At 37.2% G+C, this 24,486-nt stretch overlaps 1 protein-coding gene across 1 annotated transcript in view; it reads left to right on the top strand.

Moving 5' to 3' along the window:
- Positions 1–24,486, top strand: part of LOC150080827 (amine oxidase [flavin-containing]-like) — a 238,711-nt gene that overhangs the window by 177,956 nt on the left and 36,269 nt on the right. The window contains exons 11-12 of the mRNA XM_090380834.1: positions 7,282–7,370; positions 21,943–22,102. Of these exons, the coding sequence (XP_090236960.1) occupies positions 7,282–7,370; positions 21,943–22,102 (249 nt within the window). The remainder of the gene's footprint in view (positions 1–7,281; positions 7,371–21,942; positions 22,103–24,486) is intronic.

Consider the following 24,486-nt stretch of genomic DNA (forward strand, 5'->3'; position numbering starts at 1 on the left):
CAGTGAAGGGGAAACACATTTCACCATAACATAAAAACCCACACAATTCCAGTTATCGGGATTATTGCTAATGCAATAAGATCGAGTTTACTACCCATTTATAATTAGATGCACTAACAGAAAAGCCCAATAAACCAGAAAGTGCAAATTGTTTTTATTGTTTTATGGTAGTGACCTCCAGAAATGTGTTTTAGAAAAATATCATAAAGGCATTCAAAGTTTATTCTTAATATAATGAAACATATGATAACGATCAAAGAGAAGTGCAATTTCCATTATAAAAATTACCTTTTAGAGAGATAAATAGCTTAGTTATATAGCAAAAATTTCAACTTCTGAGGTCTTGGAATGAATTACCAAAAAAAACAATGTGTTATTGGGTTCACATTATGATATTTTCATGATACCTCCATTTATTTCTAAGGGATGCAAAATATGCTTCCACGATTTTTTTTAAATTTGCACCAGCCGGCAAAAACTTAAAGTTGAATTTCCTAAGTCGAGTATTACGTATGTCAGGGAGTGCAGCTGTAGTTCCCTGTTAGAGTTTGATAAACTTCCAGTATCCCATTCCCTAAAGGGTTCCTCAAGTGTGAATGCAGATGCAAAATACTCATTCAGTTTGTCAGCAACCTGAGCAGAACAATCAAACCTCATCATCGATGCTGAGTGAACCAATTTGATTCAACCCATTCCTCTTGGTGTCTTTGCTGGCTTTCTTTCCACCCTTCACCAAAGATGTCTAGCAGTCTGCATTCACTTGCCTGACCACCTTTATGACCTGATTATTACAGACTAGTTTATATCTATCTACCAAAAGCTTCCTTTGGTAGATATAAACTGTCTCTCGATAATTTATATGCATCCCATGCACATTTCTTTTCTGCCACAAGTTTCCTCAGTTCATCTGACATCCATTTAGGCTTAAACCATGAACAATATTTCTTTGTTGGTATGAAAAGCCTAGCAGCTTCTATGATTAATTCCTTGAATGCTACCCATTTAGAATTTGCTGATGTTAATATCAGCAGTTGGTCTCATTATATAGAATTTAAAAACTCTATGAGATCACTGTATTCACCCTTATGAAAGCAAAAACTCTTCCCTTTACCCTTTGTTGGTAGTTACATCTTTAAGTAAATCCCAAATCGATACACTATGATTACAGCCTCCTAGTGCAGGGATCGGCTACCTGCAGCTCTTTAACTTTTAGCCCACATGTACGACAAGTGACATATTTCTGAGAGCAAATATTTTCAAACACTTAACTATATTAAAAATAAATCAAGAAACTGTCTGAACAGTGAGAGTCTCTCAGCATGATTAAGGATGAAAATTACGACATACTCGCCTGATGTTGACAGACTCGCTCAAGACATTCAGTAGCAAAAGTCACATTAATTTGTACCTAATTGGATGTTTGTTACGTTTTTTTCAATATTAATAAATAATATTTCAAAAAATATTTTTAAATAAAACACCTTATCACTCTATTCCATTTCCTTGGCTCTTCGGATTCTTTTGTTTTTTTTTTAATTAGATCAAAAATTGCTCTTTACTCAAAAAAGGCTGCCCACTCCTGTCCTAGTGGTTCTTTTATCTGCAGATTCTTAATGCATGAATAACCACTGCTGATAATCAGAGCAAGAGTATTACTCCCTCTTGTTGCCTCTCTAACGTGCTGCTGTAGAAAACTGTCATCCAGTAAATCCACAAAAGTCTTACTAGTCTGTGAGTGGCCAAATCACAAGTTCCAGTCAATATCTGGAAAGTTAAAATCCCCCATTATAAGACATTCTGATTTAATGGCCCACTCTATTTCTCTGTACAGCTGTTCTTTGTACTCATCAGATTCATTAGGCCTATAACACACTTCTACTCTCATTTTTGCTTTTCCCAGTACTTATGTTACACCAAAGTGATGCAATATTGCACTGGCCAGGTAAACTGGATGCACTGCCTTAGATTTTATGTGCTTCTACATATGAAGCATATAAAATCTAAGGAAGAATAACCTGTCCCCCCCTCCTATCCTGTCTGTCCTTTCTGTATACATTGTACTCCCCATATTCAAACCTGCATCCCTTATATATGAGTAACATGATGTCTCTGAAATCCCAATGATGTTTGTATTGATGTTTTGACCATCAGTACCGTATCCAGATATCATTGTAAGAGGAGGGGGGAACATAACTAAGAGTAAGAACAACCTGTTCTTACTCTTAGTTACCCTGCCACAGCCCATGTATTTACTTGTTTAATGGTGATTCCCAGCAGTCCTCGAAATCCCCAGAACTTTGCTTTCAAGGCTGCTGCTCATTCCATTAGAACCAGTGCAAGATTCACTTTCACCTCTGCCTGCGGCTATTGTTAAACTATTAGTCTCTGTATCTGCCCAAGAATTTTGGTGTGTACTTGTATGCCGTTTATTTTATATTTCATCTAGCTATTATTTTATATAATAAATTAATAAATATACATAAAACTACAAGATAGAGTCACTTTATTTATTAAAATCAACTTTACTTTTTTATTAACTGAACAAAGTTAAGGGCTTCAAAATTATAAAATAGGTAATGACTGATAGATATGATATTAATCCTTTCATGAGTGAGTTTCCTGAACACGAGTGGGCTCCCTGTATTGGGTTTTCATAAGAGTGAGCTCTGTGGAGTGATTGTCATTATGAAATATTAAAAATTTATAAAAATGAAAACTTTGTACATAAATGCTTTTAAATATTAATTTATTCTTATTTTGATTATATTGTTCATCATTAAAGTAAAACCGCCAAAAATAAAACAGAATTTTTTTTTAAAAATCAAAAAACTGTAAAAAAAAAATTTAAAGAAACTGATATTTTGAAGCAATGCTTCAATTTCCATACATGAAAATGTAGATCAATGTGTTCATAAAATATTTAAAATTTAAAAAAAAAGTTAATTACAGTAATTTTTTATTATTATTATATTAATACCACTCTTTTCCACGTGAAATTAATAATATAGTTTATTAGGCTGCTTTCTTACATTACTATACATTAAAGTGATATTTCAGGTATCTTACTGATACTCATCATCAAACCATGCTGTTGGGGAAACAGAAAATAAAAAAGGTTACAAATTTTGAATATTTTAGAATATTTTATAACCTTTTCTATTTTCTGTTTCCCCAACAGCATGGTCTGGGCATCAATAAGATACCTGAAACGTCACTTTAATGTAAAGTAATGTAGGCAAACAGCCTAATAAACTATATTATTAATTTCATGTGGTATAAGAGTGGTATTAATATAATAATAACCTTAATGGAAAACAACCACATAGTATCATTTCCTAACTAATTAATTTGTCATTCACTTAAAAGATGAGACACTATTATGGCAGATGTTTTCAGGAATTACTGGTCTCTCATCAGATAGTAGGTAGTCTCTATTTTAAATAAATTGCCTTTTGGTTATTCCTTTCATTTGAAGGTAATAAAAATACCAGGGCAGCTCTTTATGAATGCAGTTTGTTCGGCTATGAATGATAAGACCATATTGCATTACTAAGCACTTTAAATGTAACTGGTCACAAAAATACTTGAAAAGACAAGACTGTCCTCCCAGCTTAGTGTCATATTAAGTCAAATTATTATATATTAAGTGGTACTAATAAAAGTGTTTTCTGATATCAGAGGCATGTTTCTGATATTTTGCCAAGACACTAAAAATTATAAAAAAATGTAGTGGCAAGTTACATGCCACTAGATTTTTTATGATTTGACCATTAGAATTAAAAAAAAAACTAATTAATTTATGAAAGAAAACCATTCTTTGTTCTTGTTCAAATCATAAACAATTTATATCTTTGTATCATAATCACAGCTACAACTACCACACAATAAAGTTAGTGGCTATATTTCTCACAATTAAATCTCCCACTCCAGAAATGTACTGGGGTGGTACCATTTACCATTTAGAATGTGGTGCAAGCTATATTGGCTAGGCAAAGGGGCCATGATATACCTGTTTAAATATACCTCCATACTACATGTTATTTCCCAGATACATTTCCCAGCAGGTGAACAATGTGCAATGTGATGATATATTTAAGCATGCTGCCAAATACAGGGTAATCAACTGAGAAATGCAGTGTTTAAGTGTAAAAAGTTATTTTATTCCATGTTTTTATATTCATACTATATATGTGAAGCCTTTATTTGTACAAAGTTTTATAGCTTTATTTATACAATTTAAGTAAATAGTCAATATTAAATTATTTTTAAATGCAATTTAGTTGGTGAAGGACAGAAATAATATGTACCTCAGAAACAGTTTAGATAGAGAGAGAGAGTTTGCAACAGGAGGTAACTACCATCAGAGGTCAAGGGAAGGGTTTTTGTTTTCGTAAAGGCGACTATGATGGTCTGAGACAGTATTTAAATTCTATACAGTGGGACCAACTGATGATGTTACCAACAGCAAACTCAAAATGGGAAGCATTCAAGGAACTAATCTTGGAGGCTACCAGGCTTTACATACCAACTAAGAAATATTGTTCAAGGTTTAGGCCTAAATGGTTGTCAGATGAACTAATGAGACATGTGGCAGAGAAGAAAAATGCATGGGATACATACAAATTAATGGGTGACATGGAAGCCTATGGTAGATATAAGTTGGTCTGTAACCAAGTCACAAAGGAGATTAGGCAGGCAAACGCAGACTACGAAAAATCCTTGGCAAAGGATGCAAAGAAAAACAGAAAAGAGTTCTTTACATATTTAAACTCGAGAAGGAAAGGGATGAATCAGATTGGTCCACTGGATATTGATGGTTCAACAGTTGAGGATCCTGCTCAGGTGGCTAACAATCTAAACGAGTATTTTGCATCTACATTCATGCATGAGGAGTTATTCAGGAAGGAGAATGATGTATGTAAAGTAAACATTGGCAGTGAGCTGGATGATTTTGTAATAACTGAGAGGAAAGTGGAGGAGAGATTGTTGAGGATAAACATAAAAAAGGCACCTGGGGTGGATGGGATCTATCCAGTTATATTAAAGGAGGCAGCAAAGGAAGTAAGCAAACCCCTAGCCATAATTTTTTTTTTTTTTTTTTTTTTTTTTTGATTTGGTAGTTGTTGGCGCATCGGCTTCTGTGGCCATATTGCACCTCCCAAGGTTTTTGCAGTACTTTGATCCAAGCCCGAGGCGGGAATCGAACCCGCGACCTTTGGGTTGCCAGGCAGGTGCTTTACCCACTCTAGCCATAATTATGAGAGCTTCTTTGGACTCAGGGGAGGTACCCATAGACTGGAGATGTGCAAATGTAACCCCAATTCACAAAGGAGGATCAAAGGCTGACACAAGTAATTATAGACCTGTTAGTTTAACTTCTGTTCCAGGTAAATTAATGGAGGCACTGGTTAAAGAAGCACTGCAGGATCATCTAGACAAGAATTCAGTTATAGCTCAGACGCAGCACGGTTTTGTTAAGGGCAGGTCTTGCCTGACCAATTTGATTGGATACTATGATGTAGTCACAAAAGAACTGGATGCAGGGAATAACTTTGATATTATATATTTGGATCTTAGAAAGGCTTTTGATACTGTTGCACATGGAAGACTGCTGCACAAATTGGAACAGTGTGGCATTGGAGGCAAATTGCTGCTATGGATAAAGGGATGGTTGAGTGGCAGAAGACAGAGAGTGGTAATCAATGGACACTGCTCAACGTGGACTAATGTTATTAGTGGAGTTCCTCAGGGTTCAGTGTTGGGTCCGTTGTTGTTTTCGGTGTTTATGAATGATATTGATGATGGGATATCAAGTTTAATGTCCAAGTTTGCAGATGATACAAAGGTTGGCAGGGTTGTTAAGGACACTACTGATGCTATGCTGCTGCAACAGGATCTGGAAAGGTTGAACAGATGGGCTGAGAGGTGGCAAATGAAGTTTAACATTGACAAATGTAAAGTAAAGTAACATTGACAAATGTAAAGGAAACAGTAACCCCAGAGCAACGTATCAACTCTGCGGTACTACACTGACAGTGGTGGAGAATGAAAAGGACCTGGGGGTAATTGTGCAGGCAGATATGAAGTTCTCTGAGCAGTGCAGATGAGCTGCAAGAGTAGCTCATGGTGTCTTGTCAATGATATACAGGAATTTTTCTAGCAGGGATAAGGAGGTGATTATTCCCTTGTATAAGGCAATGGTTAGGCCACATCTTGAGTACTGTATACAGGTCTGGAGGCCTCATTTCAAGAAGGATGTAGAGCTGCTGGAACGGGTACAGAGAAGGGCAACAAGATTAGTGAATGGAACAAAGGGTTGCTCTTAAGAAGAAAGGCTTAAGTTTTGCAAATTACAGTCTGGAGACTAGGCACCGGCGAGGTGATCTGATAGAGGTGTATAAGGTTTTGAATGGTTTGAGCATGCTCAATGCCAATGGGATTCTTCATCTTGCTCAGAATAATCACCTCAGAGGGCATAAATTCAAACTGAGGAAGGACGGATGTCGGATAGATGTGCAGAAATTTGCCTTTGGCCAGCGGGTGGTTGGTTGGTGGAACCGACTTCCATCACTTGTTGTTGAAGTTGATAGCCTAAACAAATTTAAAGCTCAACTGGACAGGTATTTCGAACGAACGGAGGGGTGAAATGGGAGTGGTTTTTTTTTTTTTTTTTTGGCTGATGCTGAATAAGCTTGCTTTCTTGCATTATATGCCTCTACTAATGCTAATGCTAAGAATGGGCTAAGACAAGTTACGGAAGTGGGCTACTGGTTATCAAAAAGATCTATATTAAGGGATATTCTCTTTCCTTGATTTCTGTCACTCTTAATGTTGATGTTTCTCTTAATGTTCATGCTTTTTTCAGAAATGCAATTAGAATTCACAAGATCAATTACAGATTGTGAATATTGTGAGAATATTAGAATATTATGATTACTGTATTGTTCATAGTTACTGTAATTTTGTTAATTTTGGTTAATTTAATTTAATTTTGGTAATTTACCCTCCTTTATCTGGAAGAAAACCATTTGTAAACAGGAAGAATGAAAGATAGAGATCATAAATAAGTACTTTCAATAAAATTTGTCGAATATTTAAAATTAAAAGACAAAAGGTTAAAAAATCAAGCAAGATAATCTGGATGTGAATAAGTGGTACTTGACTATTTTAATCCCTTAGAAGATATTAATACTTAGAAGAACACAAACAGTGAAAAATACACATGCACGCACACATGGAGTATATACACTCATATATATATGTACTTTTTCCTTTTTCCAGAAAAAGTAAAGCTTGACTCTCAGGTATATGAATTAATTCAGACAGATGATGGTGCCACAGTAACAACAATTGATGGCAACATATATGAGGTGAGTAGCATAGAGCTTGAGAATATTAGTTGTAAGAATGCCTAGCACCATGGTAAAATTTTAACTGAACTGATATCAGAATTTAAAAATAATTCATTAAAAAATTTGTAAATAAAACCCATCATTTCTTTTTATAAGTTTGATGTAATATCCTTTACATCTATTTGTGTATCACTTGATTCAGTTTTATCAGCTTTGCGATCTGAATTCAAGAGTCCGAATCCCAAATCAAAGAGTTGGGATCTGAATTCTGAATTGGCTTTGCTAAGCTCAATCTGAACAACTGAGATGAACAGGTTCGAGTTCCTGCTCTTTTGATTTTTCAAACCTATTTTCACACTGAAATCCATTATAAACTCTATCTAAAATTAGTTGGAAACACTGATAAGTGATGACAGCACATACTAGAATAATTTCAAGGTAATTCATACATCAATCGTCACAATGTTTGATGTAACCCTCAAAGCACAGATCTATTAATGTACTCCCCAGAGCCCACACATCTACAGACATATTCCTCCTGAAAGGGTAAGGGTTAAGTTGTTGTTATTTGGTTTTTAGGAGCATTAGCAACTAAGGCCATATTGCTCCGGGGATATGCGGTGGTTATTCCCTGATCTTTCCACATCCTCCGTATTTGGTGGTCATGGGCTCGAACCTCGGTCTAATCAAGAAGCGTGTGCTACGCACTGCTGCTCCTGCCCACCTGGCTACGGAGGCATCGAAAGGGTTAAGTATTTAAATTCCCTTATTGCTTTGATGGCATTATTATTTAATACAAATTTATATATTTTTTTTGTTATTTTCTTTAAAAACTTTTAAGATTTTGTTTTTCTCATATATAATTCATATATTTCTCTGTGGTCACCTTTTATTTCTACCATTTTAGTATTAGTAGGGGAAAATAATTCAAGAGAGCAAGCTATAGAGCATCAGCCAAAAAAATTAAAAAACTATTTCCCACATCACCTGTCCATCATCTCAAATAGTTTGTCTAGTTCTTTCCTGAATTTATTTGAACTACTCACTTCCACAACAACATATGGAAGTTTCTTCCAACAATCAACTACATGCTGGCTGAAGGCAAACTTCCACACATCTATCCTGCAACCATCCTTCCTCAATTTGAATTTATGTCCCCTCATGTGTGTGTAGTCTGATCAAGAGAAAGAATGGCATCACCTTGCTCAATCTATTCAAAGCCTTAAACACCTCAATTAGATCACCTAACAGGTGCCTAATATCCAGATGCTGCAATTTGCAGAATTGAAGCCTTTCTTGGTAAGAGCACCATTTTGTTCCTCTCACCAAGATCATTGCCCTCCTCTGCACCCATTCCAGCAGACCAGACCCACATCCTTCCTAAAATGATGCCTCCAGACCCTGTATGCAGTATTCAAGACGTAGCCTTACCACTGCCTTATAGAATGGAATAATCACCTCCTTATTCCATGCTAGCAAAATTCCTGTATATCATTGACAAAATCCCATGAGCTGTCCTGGCAGCCTGTCTGCACTGCTCAGAGAACTTCATATCTGACTGCACAATTACCCCAGGTCTTTTTCATTTTCCACTATGTTGAGTGTATTACCACACAGTTGATATGTTAATACCAACTGAGTGGTACTACACCAACTATACTTATACTGCTACCCACATACAGTACTTTGCATCTTTAAATATTAAATTTAAAGTGCCATTTATTAGACCACTGGCCTAATTTTTCTAGCTCTTGTTGCAATAATTTACCATGATTACTATCATTAACCACCATGCCAACCTTTGTATCGTCTGAAAACTTAAATATTAAGCCTGATTTACCTTCATCAATATCATTGATAAATATTGAAAACATTTATTAATGTTTTCAATATTAATAAATAGCACTGAACCCTGGAGGGCTCCACTAATAACTGTAGTCCACAAAAAGCAGTGTCCACTAATAACAACTCTGTCTTCTCCCACTCAACCATCCCTCTATTCATAACAGTAACTTGCCCATAATGCTACACTGCTCCGATTTGTACAACAGCCTTTTATGTGCAACAGTATAAAAAGGTTTCCTGAAATCCATGTATATCAAAATTATTTTTTTGCATTCCTTTGTTACTGCGTCATAGTAGTGTGTATATCTGGCGACTGAAAACGCTGGTCACATGATATGGTGCTCCGTGATTTATTAGTAATTCTTTCAGAAGCATTAAGTAGTAATATCAAATGTCTGATATCGCTATACTCCCCATCACAAGCTATACAGGAAGAAGGCCTTTTCTTTGCTCCAAAAACATCAGGTAATTATGTATTTACATTTCAAGTTTAATATTCTAATACAAAGTATATAACAGCCAACAACCATGGTCAGCCATACCCACTAATCCCCCAGCCCTTATAGGATTAGTACAATCAGAATGAATCGCACTAATCCTATAAGGATTAGTGCGATTGAGTGACAACAGCCTGAGTGCGGTACCCTCAGTGTCAATTGAAACTAGGTCATGATCCTTGTTCAAACCCATACTGAGTGTTTCCAACTAAAATACACTTTTGTTCAGTTGCTACCTCTGTCCCTGATTATCTACAACTGTTTTGTTTCACTGTGAAAATATTTTTAAAAAAACACCAGGGTGCCCTCATTCAGGCTAAACAAACCTGCCAGAGCTGCTTCCGGGAAGTCATACACATAGTGCTATGCAATGGCCCCTGCGCACGGGCCCTTGTGCCTCCATAGTCAGGTGGGCAGGAGCAGCACTGCGTAGCACACTCTTCTTGATTAGACCAGGGTTCGAGCCCACGACCACCAAATACGGAGGATGCGGAAAGGTCAGGGAATGACCACACCGCATATCCCCAGAGCAATATGGCCTTAGTTGCTAATGCTCCTAAAAACCAAATAACAACAGCATGGGCCCTTTGTAGCAAAATGTAGCAAAGTAAAAGTTGCAAAGCTGACTAGTGCCTCCTGGGCTGCATATGCCTGTGGTCATTGTGGGAATGCAGTACCTGTGCTAGTAAACACATCACACAACCAAGCCTCCACCCCCCCCATCACAGGTGCCCCAACTACGCCAAGCAAACACCCATATATAATGGCCCCCCTAGATATGCATAATAAAGACAAAGGTACAAAGGGTGATTCGCATCAGCCATTTCAAATGAATAGCTCTAATGGAAAAATAGCATTGATGACAAGCTCACAAGATATGAAGGATGCAGCAGCACAAACGTCAGCAGACCCGATTCCCAGTCAGAGATGTGTCGAGATCCAAACTGATATGGCCCAGGATCCGTACCCTGCCAGAAGCAACAGACATCCTCAGCTACCGGAAATCCAGGATGCCCAGCGACATGCCCAATTACAGGCGATACTTGACATCTTTCAAGCATCTATAATGCAAATTATTCAAACGAAATTGAAGGAATTGTCTGATAACCGCCTCCCATCCTCTCGGGTGAGCAAGAGCACCTCCGAGTGCTTTACACCTCATTTCTCAACTGAGATATCTAGTGAGGGGGGTCACAATGTAAACCTGTACACCTGACTAGCATTAAAGGTTCCTCTTCAAACCCTTCCAGTAACACAGATCGTCAATTACACAGAAAAGAAGACTGCACTGAAACCCAGCCTAACCCCAGTCAATCGAAGCTGAACAAAACACCTAGCACGCAGCATATCCATACAGCTCAGAAAGATGCCACACTATTGCAGCTTGGCCACAACTCATTCATAGATGATCCCAAACTGAGGATACTACCTGCCCAACCCACAGGCCCCCAGTCTCAGAACTGTGACAACACCCTGACTATGCTAATCGACAGAACACCCTTACAGCCTATAACCTGGGCCCAGACTGTGGAGATGCACTCGACAACTGGAATGAATTCTATGGCAAATAATCAGCCAAAACACATTTCCCCTTCCAGACCAAGAGCAAGCCACTCCTATTCTATAGGAACATCCATCACATCTCGGCTCCGAGCAGTAAGCACTACGGGAAAGTCAAAAAGCAGCTTATATGTCTCAAGACACCACAGACTACAACTGATAACATTGCTACAGCTTTGAGAATGAGTGGCAGCTTAATGTTACAGTCGAACAGATTCCAGCTAAACACCAGAACTATGCTTCCTTCAAGGTCGAATGATGTGACTCCGAACTGTAGCACTATACCAAATGTCCATCCGTATGGCCAGTTGGAGCCATCATATGTCCCTTTTATAGGAGAGCAACACACCATAATGACAAGCTACGAAATGCACAGGCCCCCAGAAGGAAACACATCTGCCTCACATATAGTAGTAGCGATCATTTCAATGCAAATGTGGACATTCCAGTATGCACTCACATGCTACCCATGTCAACTCTATGTAGATCCTCATGAACGACAACCCCAAACTATAATCTACCCAACTGAGATGCCTATCACAACCAGAATCACATCAAGGGCAACAGCCTGGCCTCGAAAAACCAAACAACGAAATGCACAGGCCCCCAGAAGGAAACACATCTGCCTCACATATAGTAGTAGTGATCATTTCAATGCAAATGTGGACATTCCAGTATGCACTCACATGCTACCCATGTCAACTCTATGTAGATCCTCATGAACGACAACCCCAAACTATAATCTACCCAACTGAGATGCCTATCACAACCAGAATCACATCAAGGGCAACAGCCTGGCCTCGAAAAACCAAACAACTAGAGCTAGGACAATTAAGAGAGTTCCCTTGACCTCCTTGGTCAAACTACTTTACCAGAATGTCCTCAGCTTAAGGAATAAACTTTAAACCATTGACAAAATTTTGTTATCTAAAGAATTAGATATGCTGTGCTTCACTGAGACCTGGCTGGAACCCACTGAGGATTACATTGCAGCTATGACTCCCAGTGGCTATGGTGCTGTGCTCACATCCAAGAATAAAAGAAGGGGAGGGAGAACATCACTTTCTACAATCAAGCCATCCTCACCCTTGAGAACAGCATCTCCAGCAACTCAGATGATTATGAAGCACTCTATGCACTGCTTAAATTGAGGTCCATTTCCATTGAAGTCATTATCATCTACATACCACCCAATCCTACAAAGGAAACAATGCAAGATGTGACCAACTGGATCCTTCACCACCTCACCAATGAATATTGTCTGTGAAGATTTCAACCTCCTTCCATGAATTCACCATGGAAGGAGGTTGAATCCTCCTTCACCACCTCACCAATGAATATTGTCTGTGAAGATTTCAACCTCCTTCCATGTCTGGATCATATGAAAAGATTGCTCCTATCACAGCTAAGTGTAGTGGGCCTTACTATAGCCAATGATGGCCCACAAGAGGTACAGACTAACTTTACATGCTCCTCACATCTATAGCCTGTACACTCGAGACTCCTCAAGATGGCTACTTTAACTCAGACCATGACCCAATCCAACTGGAACCACCAATCCAAAGTTTTAATGCAAAACAACAGGTGATACAGAGAATAATCTACAGTCCAAAATATCTGGATGTTTCCAAATGCATTACAGCAACATCTCTCACCTCGTGGTATGTCCTTGAGTCCTGTGACACCCTATTAGTGACCGATCTGTTAACTAAATGGATTATTATGGTAGCTCAATATGCTGCCTCAAAGACAGTCACAGTCACTCCCCACTTTAGAGCATGGTGGACCCCCACATCTAAACTCCAGCTTTCAATTAAAACAGCAACTCCATAAGCAACGGAAGTAATCTGGAGAAATTAATGATAGGATAGCCTTTTCAAGAGCATGAGCCATTTTTAACCACCAAAAATCCCAGTCCATCAAGAGCTATTTTGAACAGTTGCTAACAGCTGGAAAGACACCATACACAGAAGAAACCACTAGTTTCCCAGAGCAACTTTACCCCAGAGATGGGTTGACTTCATTACCCAATTTTGAAACTACTAGAAAGGACCGTCCTACCAACTCTAACAAGTCACATACTTCCAAATGCTCCACCACAAATTCATTCATCACTACCAAACAGCCACCATTACTAATCTTGCCACCACCACCCACAGAATCCTTGCAGTTTTTGAGAAAAAAGAACTGCTCATAACCTACCTCGACATCGAAGCGACATTTGATGCCGTTCAAGTACCAGCCCTCCTACAACTGTTTGAAGACCTTACTCCATAGGTGGGGATGCATTGCATTTCCTCTCATCACTCCTTCAGAACTGTACAATCATACTCCATAATTCTGACAAAATCTGTACTAAGCAAATATCAACAAGTTTACCACAAGGGGCAGTCCTCTCCAGCCTCCTCTTTACTGCCATCATCTCCCCTTTTATAATCCAGAGATCAGATTATTTTCTTATGCTGATGATTTAAAAATATTGACCACCATCCAAACAAATGCAGACCCCAATATGATCACAGGGAAAATTAACAGTGTGCTCCTCGCACTAGTAGGCTACCTCAAACAATTTGGCCTTAATATCAATGCAAAGTCTGAATGCATGCTCTACTTCTTGAAGAAAGAACCCACAATTATCTTGCAAAAGATCAACAGAGTATCCATACCTCCTGTTTCATATCATTTAGATTTGGGGGTGATTTTTGACACAAAGTTGAGATTTAACCATCACATTGGCAAACTCATGAGGCTGGCAGCACACCTGAAATGGAGAGCGAAACAGTACCTACATTACGTAAATGTGACTATACTGGTCTCAAACAGTTTTTAAATTCTGTACAATGGGATCAACTGATGATGTTACCAACAGCAAATTCTAAGTGGGAAGCATTCAAGGAATTCATCATGGAAGCTACTAAAAGTTTCATACCTATTAAGAAATATTGTTCACGATTTAGGCTTAAATGATTGTCAAATGAATTAATGAGACTCGTGGCAGAGAAGAAATATGCATGGGATGCATATAAATTATCAGGCGACGCAGAAGTCTCTGGCAGATATAAACTAGTCTGTAATCAAGTCACAAAGGAGGTTAGGCAGGCGAAGGCAAATTACAAGAACTCTTTGTCAAAGGATGCTAAGAAAAACAGCAAGGATTTCTTTACTTATATAAACTCTAAAAGGAAGGGGATGAATCTGATTGGTCCACTTGATATCAATGGTTCGACTGTTGATGATCCTACTCAGATAGCAAACAAACTGAATGAGTATTTTGCATCTACATTCACACACGAAGAGTTATTGAGGTTTGAAAATGCCAGAAGGTTATCAAATTGTAGCAGAGAGCTTAATGATTTTGAAATAACTGAGAACAAATTGGATGAGAAATTGTTTAAGTTAAACATAAGTTAAACACCTGGGGTGGATGGGATCTATCTAGTTATATTAAAGGAGGCGGCAAAGGAAGTAAGCAAACTTAGCCATAATTATGAGAGCATCCTTGAACTCAGGGGAGGTCCCCACCAACTGGAGATGTGCAAATGTATCCCCAAATCACAAAGGGGATCGAAAGGTGACACGAGTAATTACAGACCAGTTAGTTTAACTTCTGTTCAAGGTAAAATAATGGAGTCACTGGTTAAAGATGCATTGCAGGATCATCTAGACAAGACTGCAGCAATGATTCAGACACAGCATGGGTTTGTTAAGGGAAAGTCTTGTCTGACAAATTTGATTGGATATTATGATGTGGTTACAAAGGAACTGGGTGCAAAAAATAATTTTGATATCATATACTTTGAAGACTACTGTACAAATTGGAGCAGAATGGTATTAAGGGTAAGTTGCTACAATGGATAAAAGGATAGTTGAGTGAGAGAAGACAGAGAGTGGTAATCAATGGGTGCTGTTCTTCATGGACTAATGTTATTAGTGGGTCCACTGTTGTTTTGTATATTTATCAATGATATTGATGGCAGATGATACAAATGTTGGAAGGGTTGTTAATGTCAGTAATGGCAGTGTGCTACTGCAACAGGATCTAGAAAATTTGGGCAGATGGGCTGAGAAATGGCAACTGAAGTTTAACATTGACAAATGCAAAGTACTGCATATGGGTAGATATAACCCCAGAGAAACGTACCAACTGTGTGGTACTACACTTAAGGTGGTAGAAAATGAAAAAGACCTGGGAGTAATTGTGCTGTCAGATATGAAGTTTTCTGAGCAATGCAGACAGACTGCCAGGGCAGGTCATGGGGTTTTGTCAATGATATATAGGAATTTTTCTAGCAGGGAAAAGGAGGTGATTGTCCCTCTGTATAAGGCAATGGTCAGGCCATGCCTTGAGTACTGTGCACAGGTCTGGAGGCCTCATTTTAGGAAGGATGTAGATTTGCTTGGGCGTGTATAGAGAAGGGCAACAAGATTGATGAGTGGAATGAAGGGATCCTCTTACCAAGAGAGGCTTACGTTCTGCAAATTGCAATGGCTGGAGACTAGGCACCTGTGCGGTGAACTGATTGAGGTGTATAAGGCCTTGAAAGGGTTGAGCTCGCTGAATTCTGATGGGATTCTTCCACTTGTTCAGATTACGAACCTAGGGGGAAGGGGCATAAATTCAAATTAAGGAAAGACAGATGTAGAATAGATGTGCGGAAATTTGACTTTAGCCAGCGGGTGGTTAATTGCTGGAACAAATTTCCATCTGTCGTTGTGGAAGTTGATAGGTTAAATAAATTTAAGGAGGAACTGGACAAACATTTAGAGGGAATTGTTTTGTAAATTTTTTTTTTTTTTTTTTTTTTTTTGACTGAAGCTGCATAATCTCATACACTTGCTTTCTTGCATCACATACCACTACTACTACATCTCAGACATGATTACAGCAACAAAATATGTCAGGACTAGCATATACCCCCCACTACGTTATGCAGCAGAAATCTGGGATTCAGCAGCACCCATGAACACAAAACCCATCTGGGCAGCAGAGTACTGGCTCCTTAAGTGGATAACCTACAAACACAGGATACCACCCCAAGCCTATACAACTGAAATGGCCCTGGGAATTCCCAAGCTGCCCTCTCTCATTGAAGAAAGACTGGTAATCATGATAAAGATGCTTGCCAGTCTCGTCACATCTCCTTCATTCTGGATCACTGTGGCTGGAGGATTCCACCTGCTCAGCTCAGAGCCACCCCAACAATTTGCCCTCTTCACTCATGCCTCCACTTATCAGATTTCTTCCTACCCTACGAGATGCTCAGACGAATCCAGGACATTGATGCCAACTTAAAGAAATTTGCTGTTAACCGATGCTACAGACACGGGATTTTGGGCCCCACACATCCCACGTCCCCCAATCACTCAGCATAGACAGAGGGCATCGTCGAAACCATCTAGTCACATACAAATTCATCCCAGGTTCCCTCCAGTAAAGAGAAGTCAGCGAAAGTCTGAACAGTCTGCAAAATGAAAAATCTTCTCTTCATTGCATCCAAACCAATGTGCCCTACATTCACCACTTTAATGCTCCAGTTTATTACTCAGCATACTGGGATAGGAGCCAGTGGTATGTGCATCAACTGCCTCTGTTCCTGCTGTTCTCTCCCATGCACTGCAAAGACAAAAATTGGGACTTTCAAGTGTATCAAGTGTCATTTTCTTTATTTAATTTTAATGTTAGGTTACGCCAGTTTTTTATGTAATTTGGCTTAATGTCATCATTGTACCTTGTTGTATCATCTTATTTTACGTACCTTTATGTACCTTGTTGTATCATCTTATTTCATTTAATGTCTTATGTTATTTCATTTAATTGTTTAATGTCCTATATCACTTAATGTGAATTTATTTATTTCTGTAATATATCTGGTTGTCATCATCTCTGTAAGTATTAACCCCTAGCCTTTTGGCCATGAAGGGACATTGTAACACTAACCAATCTTGTAACTGTTACAATTGAAGGTGGTACAATAAAAGATTCTCTCTCTCAGCTCTATTAACTGTTATCAGTGTATAGCAGGTGTATTAAACATCTGTCACTGATGTTGATTCAGTTTACATTTTTTTTTCTTTCCATTCTTGATATTTTATCCTTGCACAATTGGTTAAGGGTTAAAAAGAATAAATAAACATCTATTTACTTGCATGGGCTCTTTATTAGTCCTGATTTTTCTTGTATAACTTATTTGTTCTAATTTTTATATAGCTTTCATACAAAGCATTCTTTATTGCACAGATATTCAAAGGAAAGTTAAAAATCTTATAGTCCCAGTCTAGTGCCATCAGACTACAAATGCCCTTCATCTCTTCAGTAAGATGAAGAGAATTTGTGGCAATGAATTTGTAGATGATGACTTCATTGTGAAAACCTCTGAAACAGTGAATGAAGGGCAAAAGGCAAGGCTTTTTACAGCAAAGGCAAGCCGGTTATTGTCTCAAGATAGTGCAGAGCATGATGGTGTTTATATATAAAAATAGAATGTTCCTACAATGCTTTTGAATTAAGAGAGTTTTGTAAAAAAAAAAAAAAAATTATGGGACATTACTTTTGGTGTTACCCAGAATTTAATCTCCCAATATAGATTGGAAGATTAAATTCTGTTCTCTTTTCCCATTATTTGTTTTTAATTTGAAAGTAGGATAAATATATGATTTTTTTCCTTCATACCTCTCTTTTACTTCTTCTGTCTGTGGGGAGATTTTATTTTTCAGGATGTTAAGATATATTCTTTATTAATAAAGATAGTCCTCTATAGTTAATGTAGTATTTCTTATTTTCTTTTTTAAAGGTATTAATTGTTATTACTGTTTTCCATTTGTGTTTTGTTCTTCCCTGTTTCCATATTTTATTTAGAATATCCTATTACTTTCTAATTTAACAAGTTTTCTGTTTATAAACTGCAATGGCCATATGGGTTTAGAAGAGCTCACCTAGATACAACAGTCTGTTAAACAACAGACTGTGTATTCTCAAATACACGACACGGAACTCTGTACATGCATGCGGAAAACTCAGCCATGGCAACCATATGAAGGAAAAAAGATGGATCATAACTTGCTTTCTTTTTTCTTTTTTTTGTTTTTTTACAACTTGTTAAATTTTTAATTTATGGCATGTTGTATTATAATAAGTTGGTACAGGCGAGCCTCGATTAACGCAATTAATTCGTCCCGCGAGCGCATCGCGCAAAACGGAAACGCGTTAATTGAATATAATAACCAATAGGAAAAATTATAATTGGTCCTTGACCTTCTGGAATGTCCATAAAGAATTTTAAAAATACCTTTGAAATAACTTTTTAACTGTATATAATGTAAAAGATAATGAAAATAATTATGGAATTAAATGTTTATTGCATAAAACAGCGGTTCTTAAACTGTGCGCCGTGGAATATTTTTAAATTTTCGAGGGAAACACAGCGATACTCGACATCTGTTGGACACCGCGTGAACTACTAGCTCGAGGTAGTTCACTGTTTCAGCATTTCTTATTAAGTTGTTTTGACCTAACTACTAAACGAAACTGTTAGGTATTTCTTTTGGTCTGGGTGCGCCTTGAAAAAATTACTGGGACATTAAAGGCACCGTGAACCGAGAAACTTTGGGAACCTCTGACATAAAATACACAATGAAGAAATTACTGTTGCGGAAATATTTGAACAGTGTTGACTTTCTTTTTTCATCAATCAATTTCCGATAGCCGACAACAATCTTCTCTGGGCCCTGGCGAAATAAATATTGCAGAGAACATCAAACCTTTTGTTTGAGGTTCTATGCAATACGAAAGATTTCATCTAATTCTTTTACCGTTATCTCCTTCGCGGTAACATTTTCATCTGGCTCATTTAAAAATTTGAATTTTTAAATGCAAGTCTGCATTGGCTTTATTAGCAGGAGACAAACACGTCTTCTTCCGATGGTTGATGGAACACACAGAGGCGGGCAGCAGGCAAACGTTTGTTTATTGACCGTATGACTCGCGGTAAGCTTAACGCGCGATTAAAATCTTATTGCATAAAAAAAAAAGATCGCGTTAACTGGAAATTTGCATCGTGTAAAGTGAAAAGTGGTATCATTTTTAAAATAGCGTTAGCTGAATATCGCGTTAATCGAACTCGCATTATGCGAGGCCTAGCTGTATTTGTCTTCGCCCTAACCTTTGCCTTTTATGTATACACAAGTGACTAGCTATATAAGCAATCAGAATTTTTTTAATGCAGTGTTGTGCTACATTTTTTTTTATTAAAAGTACTAAAAATATAAAAGTTACAGAAAATTAAAGATCTTATAAGTTATGCTGTAATAGTCTGTTTTAAAATTTATTGAAGGCAATTCCCCCCCCCCTCAAATATGAGGCTTTAAACCTCAAATTTATAGTAAATAAATAATCATAAGATTGTGATTGACTTTTAGTGACCTTCAAAGCATGAAGTGAAAATAAGGTGATTTAATGAAATGATCAACTAAGCTTGAGATAAAAATGAATAGCTTATTTTTGTCTACTACAGATGTTAAAATTGAAATATTTAACTTCAACATCAGCAGCTGATAGACTTGAGGCAGTTTTTAAAGTTTGTTTGTATACAAAGGGTACTAGGAAAGTTTTGCAAAATGACGCAACAAAGAATCACAGGAAGCTGCTTGTTGCAGCATGTTGAGACATGTTCATACGTGCATAGTAGCCGCCGCGCCAAGTCGATGGGCTCAGTTATTCATTAGTAGTGAGAGTATAAAGTGCTTGCGATGGCATCGTGGTCACGAAATGAGATAAGGACAGTTTTGCGGTATAATTTCGTGCGTGGTTTAACCATAGACCAGTGCTTAGAAGAAATGACTCTTGCACTAGATGATGATTGTCCACATCGTACAATGATATTCAGGTGGTATAGAGAATTCCAAAGGGGAAATTTCACTCTGGAGGATTCTGAGAGGCCGGGAAGGCCACGAACGTCAGTTACGGAGGAAAACGTTACTGCTGTGAGGAAAATGCTTGACGAAAACAGGCGAGTGACCTACCAACAGATAGAGGATACTTTGGGCCTAAATGCACCAGCAATTCGTTTGATTCTGCAAGATCATTTGCACGTGAAGAAACTTTGTTCTCTCTGGGTGCCGCATCAATTGACTGAAGAGCAGATGACACGACGTGTGACTTGGTGCCGGGAGATGTTAAAAAAGTTTGATAAGGGACAACCTCGGTATGTGAACAATATCGTGACAGGTGACGAGACTTGGCTGTACTATTACGATCTGCCGACCAAGGCTCAAAACAAAGTTTGGGTCTTTGATGATGACGACACACCCGTAATTGTCAGAAAATCCCGATATGTAAAGAAGAAAATGATAGCTGTATTTTTCAAATCGAGTTGAATTGTGGAACGTGTCGTTTTGGACACGCAGAAGACAGTCACAGCTAAGTGGTATACTGAACAATGCCTGCCTAAAGTCATTGGATCTATGAAGAACCTGCGGCCAAAGTCAAGAATGGACACCTGGTACCTCCATCACAAAAATGCTCCAGCTCACCGCGCCAAAGCCTGCACCGAATATTTGACCATGACAGGACTGAAACTTCTCGAGCACCCTCCCTACAGTCCAGACCTTGCTCCCTGCGACTTTGCACTGTTCCCGCATGTGAAAATGAAGCTAAAAGGGAGGCGGTTTTCCAGTGATGAGGACCTTCTACGGGCATGGGACAACGAGTGTGCTTTACTCCCTAGTGAAACTTGGCAGAACTGGTTTAAAGATTGGTTTCGGAGGATGGAGAGGTGTATTGAATGTAGAGGAAATTACTTTGAAAAAATTAAATAAACAAAGCTGTATTGCAAAACTTTCCTAGTACCCTTTGTAGGTGATAAGTTAGAATAGCCTTGAAATTAAGGCAGTATTTCTAAGGTAGAATTAGAAAACCAAATATTCCTTTCAGCTTTTGTTTTTTAAGTCAATTTCTTATTTTATAAGCATATTGCAAGACAAAGTTTTCATGTAGTTACAAACAAAAATGCTATCAGGAATCAACTTTTATTGTTTTTGGAAAAGAAATAATTTCCCCTTTTTTTTTTTTCTTTTTTTTTTTTATAATCTTGTTAAATATCAATATTTTATCAAATCTCATAATCTATTAATATTCTTTGGTATTTTGTCAGAAATACCTTAATATTAACCCTAATTATTACTCACCTTAAAATTTACCATGTAAGATAAGTATTGAGTAGTATAAAAATTAATCATTTCTTATGTTAAAATAGCAGGATTATCGCAAGGATACTTAATGATACTTGGCTGGCTTACATAAAATTATTCAAAATATTATTAAAATTATATTTTCAAGCTTCATTTTATAAACATTTTATGGTTTTATATTAAAATTTCTCATAAAATTGAAGTTCAGGTATACTCTCTAGAATATTTTGCTTAAACAACAAATTCTTAAAATGTGTAATTATACATTAAAGTACTATAAATTAGTATTAAAACTGACAAAAATGATGCAAAGAAGACAATTTATGTAGTATCTTATTAAATATAATAAAAAAAAAATAGTGTACGTGTCTTAATCAGTTTCCAAATAAGGTGTAACTTTTCATGTATTTAGAATCTGATTTACAATAAAGAAAAATTTAGTCTAGAATTTAAAAAAAACAAAAAAACAGTAATATTTTCCCTTTTTACAAACTTGATTTCAGGCAGACTATGTCATAATGGCAATCCCTCTTCCTATGCAATTAAAGATTCATTATGATCCACCTTTACCTCCACTGCGAAACCAGTTAATTCAGAGGACACCAGTTGGATGTGTTATCAAAGCAAATGTCTATTATAAAAAACCCTTCTGGAGATCAAAAGGTAAGCTTCTATGTTATGTATTAACTTCTGAATTAACTCAATACTGCATGTATTTTGTTGCATTAGCTGCCCTTCTGCATGTATTACCCTGATGAATATCTCATGAAATTTTCCATTCTAGCTCTGTGCAAGAATAATGTTTATTCCAATTTTTTTCAAGGTTATGGCATCATTGACAGATTTTTAAGAGTACTGTCAAAAATAGGCATCTGCCTTGCTTGTTAGACCATTCCATGGAGATTTTGTTAAAAAAAAAAAAAAAAAAAAGTTTCTAATTAGGAATGTTTAAATCAGTTAATGTTAGAATAATTTCAAAATGTTTGTGAATATCCTGTGAATAAGGTGGGTGGGTGGGTGGGTGGGGTGTGTGTGTGGTATATCCCTTCCATGTGTTATATATACATGGAAGGGATTAATGAGGCAATGTCACAAGAGATTCCTTGGCGCCTCCGTAGCCAGGTGGGAAGGAGCAGCAGTGCGTAGCACACGCTTCTTGATTAAACCGGGGTTCGAGCCCGTCACCACCAAATACGGAGGATGCGGAAAGGTCATTCAGGGAATGACCACCGCATATCCCGGAGCAATATGGCCTTAGTTGCTAATGCTCCTAAAAACCAAATAACAACAACAACAACAAGAGATTCCAGAACATTCCAGTGCATTTCTTTTGAGAAATATTTGAGGCTCTTCAGAAAAGTTCTTTGGGTATATACAGAGGTACAGGTGCCATCCAAGGAGGAAAAGAATAGCAACTGAGTGGTAATAGTGAAGTAATAGGAAAAAATTACTTTTGGTATAGAAGCCTTCCCCAACCTTATTTTTAGGGTTTCTCAAAATCTTGTATGCCGACCCCCAAATCTGTTATTGCAGGATCCATGAGGTTGCTGTGCAGTAATTATCTTTTGCTCATAGTAAATATTAGTAGAAAAATTAAGATGAAGTTTTTCATGAATGTAAAACCAGGAAACTTGCATTAGTTCATTGCTTGTGAGATTATTTAATCTTGTGCAGATAAAAAAAAAACACACTTATAAATTCCAATAGGTTATTCAACGGTGAAGAAGTTGATTCAGCAAGTTATATAAAGTAGTAATGTCAGGATGCTCATTTTCAATGAATGCAAAGTATGTGCTACATGCTCTTAAACAGAATTTGATCACATAACTTCTATAACAGAGTTACAGCAATCATGTTATATTTCCATCATGTCATATTTTCAAATTTCATTTGACAGTTGAAATTTGAAAATACAAATGATGATGACGATGACGAGGAACATTTCAGTTAAAATATTCATTAGCTGTTATGGCCTTCTGAAATATGCTGCTAGTGATGCATTGCTTCCCTTTGCTTTCAATTCCACCAAGTCCATATGCCAGTTTCCGACAGTGCCAGTTTCTTTTTACTGTTCTTGGCTTGCCAGTTGTTTCAACAAAAACATAGTTTCCAGAGGACTTTTCTAGCTCAAAGTCCTTTTGGAAACTGTGGACTTTCCCTTAGCTGACTACTGCTGTCACATGACTGGCCAATCAAATTGCATGATATTTGTTCCTGATTTTTTATGCTACGATTAGTTGAATGTGATGATCTAAAAAATTTAACAGCTAGTTGTTAACCAATGAGTGAATGGGATACTAGGCATTTAGGAGCATAAATTAAAAAAAAAAATGTAATTTTATTCCGAAATGTACAATATCCCCAAAGGTTTTTGATCACAATTTGACATGCAACACTTCTTTTCCCCACTTGAACTGATTCCCATATATATATATATATCAGCTTCAGCAACAACCAAAGCCAGTGTATAATGAATACAAAAAAGATATCTGAGACAATATATTTTCATGATATGGTCTCAGAGGTATCATAGATTTGTCAGTGCTTTTTATGATGAAGATACTTCTTTAAAAAAAGCTTGGTGTGCACTATCCCAATGTTTATGTGATATATAATTTGATTAACAGAGTTTTTTTTCAGGCAGGATTAGTAAAAACCAACTGAAGGAAATCAACCAACCGTGACAACAGTAGTTGACTATGGTTATAAGAAAGTTTTTGCAATTAGGAAACCTCTGCCACTGTTTCTTGTGGCATAATGTAAAATTTGTGATTGTTTTATATTTTATTGGTATTCTTTTCTAGGCTAATTATGGATTTTTAAAAATCCATTTTAATCTGCAATTTATTTTTAGAATGAATATCATCCAGAAAAACTGTACTAAAGCCCGTGTTTACAGAGAAATTAGGGTAAAAAAATAATGCAATCACCAATACCATTCACAGATGAAGTGCCAATACTGTTTCTTTCCATTTTAAAGTAGTATTGCATAAGAAAAGCTTGATGAATACTGGTGTTTAGAACACCAACATTAACAGCAGGATTTA

The sequence above is a fragment of the Mastigoproctus giganteus genome, chromosome 9 (assembly GCF_048544385.1).
Source record: "Mastigoproctus giganteus isolate SK-2022 chromosome 9, ASM4854438v1, whole genome shotgun sequence".
Classification (NCBI taxonomy): domain Eukaryota; kingdom Metazoa; phylum Arthropoda; class Arachnida; order Uropygi; family Thelyphonidae; genus Mastigoproctus; species Mastigoproctus giganteus.